Here is a 12,331-nt window from a genome sequence, read left to right as displayed (position 1 = left end):
GCGGGCAGGATAGTGACCGCAGATACCCTCCTCCTCATCATCATCATCATCATCATCATTAACAACTGCCTCTTTGGTTCATTCTCTCTCTAGCTCTTAAATTCTCACTCCGTATCTGGTTGATCAAAAGGTACATGTAGTACTCTACTCTTCTATCTCTACTCTACTTGAATCTACCATACTACAGTATATAGGAGAGTAGTCTCATACCTCTACTGGAATCGACTTTTCTTTACTATACTACAGTACATAGGAGAGTAGAGGAGAGAGTATTTGCAGTATATATGCATTCTCACTTTCTCTCTTATACAATCTCACTCCGTCTCCGGCTGATCGAAAGGTACATGAAGTACTCTACTCCACTAGATCTACTGAATCTACTCTACCACCTCTACTGAATCTACTCTATTACTCTACTGAATCTACTCTACACATCTACTGAATCTACTCTACCACCTCTACTGAATCTACTCTATTACTCTACTGAATCTACTCTATTACTCTACTGAATCTACTCTACACATCTACTGAATCTACTCTATACCTCTACTGAATCTACTCTATACCTCTACTGAATCTACTCTATACCTCTACTGAATCTACTCCACTACCTCTACTGAATCTACTCTATACCTCTACTGAATCTACTCTACCACCTCTACTGAATCTACTCTACCACCTCTACTGAATCTACTCTACCACCTCTACTGAATCTACTCTACCACCTCTACTCAATCTACTCTATACCTCTACTGAATCTACTCTATACCTCTACTGAATCTACTCTATTACTCTACTGAATCTACTCTACCACCTCTACTGAATCTACTCTACCACCTCTACTGAATCTACTCTATACCTCTACTGAATCTACTCTACCACCTCTACTGAATCTACTCTATACCTCTACTGAATCTACTCTATACCTCGACTGAATCTACTCCACTACCTCTACTGAATCTACTCTATACGTCTACTGAATCTACTCTATACCTCTACTGAATCTACTCTATCGTCTACTGAATCTACTCTAGCACCTCGACTGAATCTACTCTATACCTCTACTGAATCTACTCTATACCTCTACTGAATCTACTCTATACCTCTACTGAATCTACTCTATTACTCTACTGAATCTACTCTATACCTCTACTGAATCTACTCCACTACCTCTATTGAATGTACTCCCCTCCACTACAGTACAGTACAGCAGAGCAGAGCTTTATAGAACGGGATATCCAAACAGAAGAGGAGGGGGCTGGCGGGACAGGGAGTGGAGAGAGGACAAGTGAAGAGTCCCTGGTTTCCGTTTAGGCTGGCGTTGGCAGTTACATCTTGTTTTTTTTTATAACTTCTTACTTGTTTAAACTCCAAGTCTGCCACTCCACTCCAACCATCCCAGTCGCTGCTCGTGTGTGACATGGACTCCCCACAGGCTAAACACTGGGGGGGGGGGGGGGTGGTCGGTAAAAAATGTCTCCTAAAGCAGCGGACAGCCCTGATATCCCCCTGCTAGCCCAGACCGGACCCTCCCTGTAGACGCCGTCCAGCTCGGACCATGTATAGTCAGATACGGTGAGACCTGGTGGAAACCCTGTTGTAATGTTATACAGAGCTTATTATGGGCCTTAGTGTTTTAGTGGACTTCCTCTGCTAGAGAAAATGAGTTTGAATGTGTTTACAGTTGCAGATACATCACCTCACAATAGAGATGAAGGGATGAGGAGGTACCAAAGGGGAGAGGAGATGAGAGGTAAGAGGGAACGAGAAAAGAGCAGAGGACAGAGGGGAGGAGAGAGGAGGAAAGAAGGACCAGCTGGACAGCACCAGTAGACCAGACCCAGTAGACCAGCACCAGAGAGCTGGAGGACTGGGTAGCTCTGATGCCCCATCGAGCAGACAGAGACATCAGAGGCCTCCTTCCAATCACTGTCATCCAGCACCAGTAGACCAGCACCAGTACACCAGAACCACTACACCACCACGAGTCATCCAGCACCAGTAGACCAGAACCAGTTGACCAGCACCAGTAGACCAGAACCAGTAGACCAGAACCAGTAGACCAGAACCAGTACACCAGAACCGGTAGACCAGAACCGGTAGACCAGCACCAGTACACCAGAACCACTACACCACCACGAGTCATCCAGCACCAGTAGACCAGAACCAGTAGACCAGAACCAGTACACCAGAACCAGTACACCAGAACCGGTAGACCAGAACCAGTACACCACCACGAGTCATCCAGCACCAGTAGACCAGAACCAGTAGACCAGAACCAGTACACCAGAACCGGTAGACCAGAACCAGTAGACCAGAACCAGTAGACCAGAAGAACAGAACCGGTAGACCAGAACCAGTACACCACCACGAGTCATCCAGCACCAGTAGACCAGAACCAGTAGACCAGAACCAGTCATCCCAAACAAGTAGACCAATACCAGTAGACCAGAACCAGTAGACGAGCACCAGTAGACCAGAACCAGTAGACCAGAACCAGTAGACCAGAACCAGTTGACCAGAACCGGTAGACCAGAACCAGTAGACCAGCACCAGTACACAAGCACCAGACATCCAGAACAAGTAAAACAGAACCAGTAGACCAGAACCAGCGGACCAGAACCAGTAGAGCAGATCCAGTAGACAACCACCAGTAGACCAGAACCAGTAGACCAGAACCAGTAGACCAGAACCAGCGGGCCAGAACCAGCAGACCAGAACCAGTAGACCAGAACCAGTACACCACCACGAGTCATCCAGCACCATTAGACCAGAACCAGTACACCACCACGAGTCATCCAGCACCAGTAGACCAGAACCAGTAGACCAGAACCAGTAAACCACCACCAGTCATCCAGCACCAGTACACCAGCACCAGACATCAAGAACCAGTAGACCAGAACCAGTCATCCAGAACAAGTAAAACAGAACCAGTAGACCACCACCAGTAGACCAGAACCAGTAGACCAGAACCAGTAGAGCAGAACCAGTAGACCAACACCAGTGGACCAGAACCAGTAGAGCAGACCAGTAGAGCAGGTGTAGCGTGGGAACCCAGTGTGATCTCTATGGTAGGCTCATGGTGCTCTGGACTCACATTAAGAGCCCCATAAAATATCAATATAGAGAAAGATAAGCCTGATTGGATTATGTGTCTCTGGGGGTAGATCTTAAAAGCATACCAAAGTTTGATTGACACTTTTCTGAGCCCATTGCTAGGGAGCAACTTGGGAGAAAGCGTGTGAAAAAGTAGACACGGTGTCCAGACTACAATGACTTTCTCACAGTTATTATGACAGCTGTAGTTTCCTACTCACAGCATCCCAGACAGGTAATAAGGAGGCTAATATCATAAAAACACTTTTTTTTTTGTGTGTATTCCTTCATAATGTAACAATATTTGCAAAAGGCAAGTATTTGTAGGAGACCTTAAAAAGGTTTCTGCCAGCTTGCTGGCCGATGCTGTGTTAAACCGGTAAGAAGTTACTTTGAGGCCGTATGACTCGATGCACATCAGGAATTGCCTGGGAAGTGCCCGTGACAAAGAAGTATCTATATATAGAATTCGGGAGAAACGGTTAAGTGTCCAGATTAGCGCGATGTCAAGAATAGATAATCTACGTTATCTGTTGATCAATTAACTGGCCCTTGTCTGTCCTTCCGTGTACGTCAGATTTTTTCTGTCTGTCCATTTGTCTGTTTCTGTGTCTGCTTGCTGTCTTTCTGTCTATGTAACTGTCTGTCTGACTATCTATCTATCGGTTTGTCTGTGTTTTTCTCTGTCTGTCTTTCTCTCTGTGTCTGCTTGACTGACTGTTTCTTTGCATGTCTGACTCTGACTGACTGCTTGTGTATTTGTCTGTTTGACTGTCTGACTGACGGGGAATAGTACACAGATGTATGCACACACACATGATTATCTGTAATAGCTACTGCAGTTGTGCCGCCTTCTATGAACATGGTCATTACTTTTTATAGTCAGCGGTAACACACACACACACACACACACACACACACACACACACACACAGGGTGAGTGAACATGCATAGGCAGTCGTCATTCAAAGCTGTTTTTGGATGCTAGTGAAGTGAGCGTTTCCTTTCAACGATGGCTTAAGGACAGCGACAGACACCCAGAGAGATGGGATAGGGAGAGATCGGAGAGAGAGAGGGAGCGATATAGAGATAGAGAGAACGAGGGATGACAGATACAAATCTAGTTCATTTTAATTCCTCTCCTCTGAATCTGAAGTGATTGTGTGTCTTGGGTGCTTTCTGTCTGCATTGCCACTTGACTGTGTATGCATCTGTGAATTTATGTAAAGTTTATTGTAAAGTGTGTGTGTGTGTGTGTGTGTGTGTGTGTGTATGTGTGTGTGCGTGCAAATATAAATAAATAAATAAATGTGTGTGTTCGTGTGTGTGACTATCTGCTTGTGTTCTCACCCTCCTGTGTGGCGCTAAGCAGTGCGGGGTCCGTACTTGGCATTGATCTGGGCAGAGGCACGGGTCTCTCTGGCCCACCTGTCCAATCAAAACACTCCATGTCAACACACGTCAATGGGTCCGCCAATCACGGCTCAGACATGTTAATACATCAGCCAATCATAGTGAGAGAACAGAAGATCGATGCAATGAATGATGACTTGTGTAGCGCAGCGGCGCTCTGATATTGGGCGGAGTGCACTGCCTCCAAAGATAAGCCCGCAGTGGTTAGTCAAGCAGTGGCAACACACACAAACACACACTTTACCAAAAACACACACGCACAAGTTCTTAAAAGAACCCACCACACACCCATAAACAAACACATGCACATTGTCCCGAAAAGTACACACAAACATGCAAGCCCAACATTAATGCAGCAGCGAGTGTGTGTCCGGGAGTTAAACAAAGACCCATGTTCGGACAGAGGCCCCCCCCCACCACCACCAGTGTTGGGAGCAGCGCTGACACTCTAACACTGTGTGTGTCTGTGTGTGTGTGTCTGTGTGCGTGCGTGCGCATGTGTCTGTGTGAATGTATGTATGAGTGTGTGTGCGCCTGAGCGCTGATGCATGTGAGCATGTGCGTACGTGTCTTTCCTTGCCTGTGTGTGCGAATGTGTGTGTGTGCGTTGTTTATGTACGTGTGTATGCATGTATGCTTTGTATACGTGTATGCCTGTGTGTGTGTTTGTGTGTGTGTGAGTCCCACCTGCTGCCGGAGGTAGTTCTGCAGGAGTGTTGGCCGGGGCGTGGGCACCGGGGGGGATGTGGATGTTGTTGTAGTTGGAGCCGGGCCCCACTGGAGGCCCCATTGGCCCTGGACCTGGCCCAGGTGTGAAGCCTATTCCTGGGGCAGGACCCCCCGGCCCCATGGCACCGTGGTCCGGAGGAACCTGGGGCTGAGGGCCCCTGAACGAGCCCCCCGATGAGGGGCCCGGGTCGTAGAAACCCCCGTCTGCTCCTTCCTCCTCATCTGAGAGAGAGAGAGAGAGAGAGAGAGAAAATAATCTTTGACTAAATTAACATTCACTTCAAAATTGCCTGACACCACAGAAAAAAAGGAGACATGAGGAGTGAGAAATAATGAAAGTATGAAGAAAAGACAAGGGCAAAGGAAGAGAGAGAACTAAAGAAATAAGGATTAAGAAAGAAAGAACATAACATTGAGTAAAAGGGGGGTGGTTCCCCTCCTCCAGGACTGTAACACTAACTAGCTCCTCAGCAGCCACACCTCATCAAAAGAAAACATGTTTTGCTGGCCCAGCGAGTTTCCTCCAGATTTGTTTATTTTGACCTCTAAGATTCCCTGCTGATCCCCGTTCAGACTGTACTTGGGCAGGGTACTTATGTAAATGAACAGCCGCCAAAGTATATTTGGTAACGGATCATTTTTCTTTTTTAATCAATTAGATTTGACTTAACATCTAAATCGAATCATATCTAGTCAAATGTAATTTCACTGTACAGCTGCAGCACATTGATCTGCTCAGCCCCTTCTCCCTCTCATGCGCTCAGCATTTGTTTGAAAGGTATATGACTTATTAGCATTTAATCTGAATGCCACTTTTAAATCTCTCTCTCTCTCTCTCTCTCTCTCTCTCTCTCTCATATATATCCTGCAGGAGGAACGAGTGTAGTTGGCTGTTCCCTACAACGGAGATGGCTGGCCTAACTCCTGCATAGATTACATCTATTTATCCAATGGTATGTATAAGAGATGCTAGAAATCCCCCAACCGAATGCACAGCCTTAATCTTAACGAGTGAACTCTTGCACACGTTTTTTTAGGAGCCTTTTTTGTATCACCGCGCCATTAGTTTCAGTGGGAATCGCGACTGTCTATACTTTCAACATAAAGTGTACATATTTATAATTTGAAATTCGTCCCAGCCTTTATACCAAAGATACTATAGGGTCTATAGCATATAACCGCGTTTTCGGATTACAGTTTAATGCATTTTTCACAATTTACCAGCTCTCATTTTGAAGGCTGAACAGACAATTTGACTGGAACTACTTAGCAGGTAGTTGTCAAGATACTAAGTGATTTTTTGCCGACGATCCGTGGCTGCATTTGTGAATGATGGCACACATCGAATAATCAATTATTCGTTCATACCACCCACTGATTATTCGACCATGAAAAATTTGAGTTATTCACATCCCTAGTCGATATACACTCTGATTTAGGACTACTTTTTCAGTTGAACACCGGCTTTTACTGCTGAAACTGCCCACTACACCCACACACTGCTGCTTTTGGATGATAGACAATGAGTTTGTGTGATTATACTGGGAGTTGTCCAGCATAAACACAGACTTCTACTGATGGCCATGAGAAACTGTGTTAGAGTGTTGCTTACTGGGAGCTGCCCAGGATAACCACATTCTTCTACTGATGGCTATTACAAACTGTGTTTGAGTGTTGCTTACTGGAAGCTGCCCACTTAAACCACAACATTGGAATGGTGTACACTGGGAACGGCCCAGTACAACCACAGTTTGGGATCAAGCTTTTACCTTCTATACTGTCAGCCCAGACACTGTCCAGTACAATCAGAATCTCAACAGTACTACCATAGGCTTTTACTGGTGGACACTGGGAGCTTCTCAGTACAACCAAAGTATTCTATTGGTGGACACTGGTAGCTGCCCAGCGCAACCACAGTCTTTTACCAATGCTTGGAGAGGGCTACAGTTCACCAACGTGAACCGGTCCACGATCCTAACACCACAGGACGGAGACTGCAACAGGCCAGAGGGAGGACCAGCGTGAGGACCTGAGGGAGGCCCACAGGGTGTGTCCTGATGGTAGTCAACACTTGGCGCGCTGACAGCCAATGAGGAAGCCCGGGGCCACTGATGACATCAGAGCGTAAGCGTGTGCTGATGAGGTAACTGATGTAAGGGTTAGATGTAAACACCCCTTGACACAGATTCAGTGTGTTAAAAGTTCCTGTCGCCCTGAATTTGTTAGCTCTACAAAACCCGATACAGTATCATTTAGTAGAGTATGCCAAATTGCATTGTTCAACAGGAAATCCAAAATAAAACTCAGTGCGACCTTTTAAGCCATCTCATTTCAATACACCCACAAGTGGGAGAATCCACCCAGGTATATGACGGACAGATAACCAGTTGGTACAGGCCCACAGGGTAGGCTGGCAGCACACCAGGGCTTCAGTTAAGTTTACGTATATTCAACGTGGCGGTCAGAGGAATGCTCGATGCCCCACAATACAGTATGCTGGGAGTGTATGCAGTGGGTGGTCTGATGGGGAAGGAACCCCCTAATCCCGACAGTGTTGATGCCATGCTCTGCTACCCAAGGCACACAAGGAGCCCTCATCTGAAGCTGCACTATGTTTCCCTCAGTGCTTACTTTTGTCATTTGTAATTTGTCGTGAGGATTAAAACCCAGTCACCCATGGCCCAGCCCACGCAGGGTTTGCTCCTCTCATTTAAATGAAAAACAGTTTGTCCGGGGCGATAAAGGTCAGAAAATCACAACTAGAACCAAACTGATGTCTACGGTGCGTAACTTACATAGCGCCGCTCCCGACTAATGTAAATACGTGGGTAGACTGGCACTGAGGGGAATGAGCCAGGCTCTAGGTTCAGACGTCAATGTCAGCGGCCTAAAGGCTGAATCCTACATTTCCCAGTCCAGCGATCAGGCCGATATTCGCAGAGTTCCACACCCCTCCCACGCCCCTCCTACGTCCCTCACCTCTCCTACGCCCCTCACCCCTCCCACGCCCCTCCTACGTCCCTCACCTCTCCTACGCCCCCCACCTCTCCCAAGCCCCTCCCACGCCCCTCACCTCTCCCACGCCTCTCCCACGCCCCTCACACACCCCCTTGTTCTGCTGGGGACCTGAGGGTAGGCCAATATGCACGGCCCCCCCAGAGCTTACAAACCAGTCTTCCTTCTCTGCGGTGGCTCTGCGGCCGGGGAACATGCACGGCGTTCTGTTTTGTTTCTAACGGACAATAATGATGACATATATAATGAAATGCACCTGGCGATATCAAAGAATGTGGAGGACAATTTGTGGAGTGTGTGTGTGTGTGTGTGTGTGTGTGGATGATGGCTGGTTTAAGCAGCCTCACCTGGACAGAGTCAGATGGATTGGACTCTGGGGCTAGGTGAGGCTGCACACCTGTTGTGCATCGAGCAATCAGTATGCAAGCATTTAAACCAACAACACACACACACACACACACATGTCCTGCATGGAGCGCCATCTGTTTGCATCATTATCTTCAAACTGGACCAGTTTACCTATAATAAACCGTTTTTCATCATTTCAACATCCCCGCCCAGTGTCCTGCTGGTGGAGGCGCCCAGTAAAAGCAGGTCAGGGGCAGCGTGGCAGCCACCTTGCATTACATACACCAACCGCTTCTGAGCAGAGAATTGTAATGATTGTGCAATATCTTAATCACATGACTTTTATGCTTTTTCAACATATTGTCAGTGGAGCAGATTCTGTGTTGCGTTTCCGTTTCTGTATTTGTCCTCCGCTGCCATCCATTGGTTAAAGAATTCGCTGCAAGTCGGCACTGGTACCATTTTTAGCTAAAAGTGTCAACACATTTAGTCTCCTTTAAGGTTGAGGCTCAGGAGAAAACTTGGCGGAAAACACAGTAGAACATGGAAATGTCTGTGTGTGTCTGCGTGTTTTGTGCTTCAGTGTGGAAATGGATTTGGATGGGAGTGGTGGTGCACTCAGAGCTGATCTGTAGAGAAAGGGGTGTCAAAGAACAACAAGCCCTTCGATGAACCTGGCTGAGTCACTAGGGAGAGAGAGAGAGGGAGGGAGAGAGATACAGAGAGAAAGAGAGAGAGAGAGGGAGAGAGACAGAGAGAGAGAGAGGAGGAGAGATACAGAGAGATGGATAGAGATATAGAGAGAGAAAGAGAAGAGAGAAAAGAGGACAGAGGGAGAGAGGGCACAGAGATACATACAAAGAGAGAAAGAGAGGCAGACGGAGAGAGAAATGAGATTTATATATTTACATCTAAAGAGAGTGCTAAAAGACAGCGAGTAGGAGCAAAACAGATATTGAACCCCACTTGCCAATTGATCATGTGTAGTGTGTATTTAACTTATGATCCATGAAGATTTGGGCACAGACTTCAGCGAGGGGCGAGAAGGGGATCAAGAGAGAGCTACAGCAGGAGAGACGAGGAGGGCTTTCCCATGCAGCGGCCGGTGGAAGACCTGGACATGAGTAATGGTGAGGCCCAGTATCCCCAGCGCCCCTCTGACAGATCCACTGGGAGAAGGAGGGTGGGGGACCACAGGCTGCGCCCACAACAGGGGAGGGGATCACGCTCACACAACACGGATCACATGCTTCTATGGTTGGGGAGAGGAGGGGGGGGGGGGGGGGGGGGGGGGGGGGGGGTATTCCCCAGGAAAGGACACCTGGGAGAGAGATGGCGGCATGCGACGGGAATGTGAACACACACACTAACGCACAGGAGAACACCAACATGCACGCACACACAGAAACGCCAACGTCCACACAACACAATAGAACTCGAAAATGTGCAGGCAAACACTCACAAACACACGCATGAGAACGCCAACATCCACACACACAGACACACACACACACACACACACACACAAACGCCAACATACACACACAAGAACAGAATAGAATGTAAAAATGTACACACACACACACACACACACACACACACACATCCAGGAATGTACAGATAATTGATACCAGATACAGTGGGGAAACCTTCCACGAAACATATGGTAAAGCTGTGCACATACTATGGGTCTGTCTGCCTTTAAGAGAATTTCTGTCGCTCTGCGTACCTGTCTGTCTTCATAGGGGCTATAGTATTAATAGAGCATATAGCCTGCATTTCTTCATCAACACTGCTGCCTGTTATCAGACCATCACCTGAATCAACCACACTATTGCTGATTGGACGAGCCCCAATGTCAAAAAGGTTGGGTCAATGGGCTGCTGAACTTACTGAACTGAGCCCATTATGGTAGGGGCGGCAGACAGTAAGCAAAACCTTTACTTTGAAAATCTACCATTTCAACCAGCATCTGTATTCCGGCCTGGTTCCACCCCTAATAGTCCTAACCAAACTGATTTGATCCTTATACTGCTTTGGTTAGGAAGTTGTTGACTTCAAAATCCTTGGGAGAACTTTTACCTTGTTGTTGACTTAGAGCTGTGCAGAATGCTAATGATCTCCATGCATCACACTGGCTGGTACGGATGGAAACCTCTGCTCTTAAAGAGCTCTGGTTAGCAGTTCATGTTACACAAGTGGAACATGTTGTGCTGTTGATACTGAAGGAGAATGAATGGAGGGGAAAATCAACCAAGGGACAACAGTTCAACACACACACACACACACACACACACACACACACACACACACACACACTTTGTGGGGATGCGGGTATGCTACCCACCCTGTCCCCGGCCAGCCCTCCAGTTTGACCTTAGCCACCGCTCCACTGGCACCAGAGCCATCACTGGAAGGTTCCCCGTGTTGCACCGCACTCGGCTGGGTGCTCTGACCGCCCTGAACACCAGTCAGCCAGCAGCCCATTAGTCCCGGGGCCCCTAGGGTACATAAAGATCCCCGGGCCCCTTGGTTAGTGCATCGGCCACAGAGAGCCAGCGCAGCCACAAGCCCACCTGCACGGTAAACCAGGGGGGGGGGGAATCTGGCAAGAAGGTCGCGTCCCCCGGGCCGGGTCCCGTTCCAACACCTTCTATTATTTCCTTCTCGTTTTGGGTTCTCTTCTCTGCTCTCTCACCCACTCTACTTCCATCTCTCTCTCCCTCGCCCATACTTTCTTATTCCCATGTTTTCCATGTGAATTTCAATCAACTGAAACCCTGGCAATGTGTTTACTTTCCACTGACAAATGGGTCAGAGAAACCCCTTCTTTCACTTTTGTATTCACCATCGGAGTCTCTCTCTCCCTAAGTCTCCGTTTCTCTCACCCACTCTCTCTTTCCATGTTCCCATATTCATCGTTAAACATGTCCAGCTACCGGTAAGTGTTCAGGAGTCCATGCAGCCCTGAAACAATGGTCTTTCTGTATTATGGACGTGTGTGAGTGTGATTGTGTGTGTCTGTGAGTCACACCTTTGTCACTTCGTATGTAGACTTAACCCTGTCTGTGCATTTTTGTGTGTGTGTGTGTGTGTTTTACCACTGACTTAATAATAATGAGCATGTTCACGGCAGGCAGTGTGTGGACGACACAACTGACTATCTACGAAACTCGTGTGTGTGTGTGTGTGTGTGGGTGTGTGCATGAATCATTGTACTATTCCCCGTCTGTCAGTTAGACAGACAGTCAGAGAAATGGTCAAGCAAACACAGAGAGAGCAAGAGAGACACAGACAGACAGCCAGACTTAGACAGACAGAGAAAAACACAGACAAACCGATTTCCTAACTAGTGTAGGCCAGAGGTTGCTAACCTACTTAAGCAGGGTTTGAGTCCTGTGTGGTTCAGAGTCAGACCCTGGGACACGAGCACCTCTCACAGTGTGCTGAATGGGAAACAGGAAGGAGCTACTGTCCTCATGAGGGCTAGCACCTGTTCCTCTTCCGTATAACATAGTACCGACCAAAGGCCAGGTACGAGGGTTTCACATGATGTCACGCACATTTAGAGCATTTTCTGGTGAAGAAGTACCCAAATGGCAGCCTTGAACATAACTTTATCGAAGTGTTAGCAAATATCAGCAAATGTGTTTTTTGGTTAATTTTCCGGCAGCAAACCCTTTTTAAAACAAACCACAGACTTCCTGCGGAGATAGCGAGTAAATACTGT

The 12,331-nt window shown here is 47.4% G+C and overlaps 1 protein-coding gene across 2 annotated transcripts in view; it reads right to left on the bottom strand.

The window, feature by feature from the left end:
• The window catches only part of vta1 (vesicle (multivesicular body) trafficking 1), a 37,103-nt gene that overhangs the window by 5,260 nt on the left and 19,512 nt on the right, over positions 1-12,331 (bottom strand). The window contains exons 6-7 of one of the 2 annotated variants that reach the window (XM_079753811.1): positions 5,197-5,460; positions 4,447-4,524 (exon numbers count right to left, since the gene is read on the bottom strand). In XM_079753811.1, the coding sequence (XP_079609937.1) occupies positions 4,447-4,524; positions 5,197-5,460 (342 nt within the window). The remainder of the gene's footprint in view (positions 1-4,446; positions 4,525-5,196; positions 5,461-12,331) is intronic. The other variant, XM_079753812.1, reaches the window with a different exon arrangement.

Source organism: Pollachius pollachius (assembly GCF_949987615.1).
Source record: "Pollachius pollachius genome assembly, chromosome: 16".
Taxonomy (NCBI): Eukaryota; Metazoa; Chordata; class Actinopteri; order Gadiformes; family Gadidae; genus Pollachius; species Pollachius pollachius.
The sequence above is the reverse complement of the archived record's forward strand: the minus strand, read 5'-3'. Positions and strand labels throughout refer to the sequence as shown.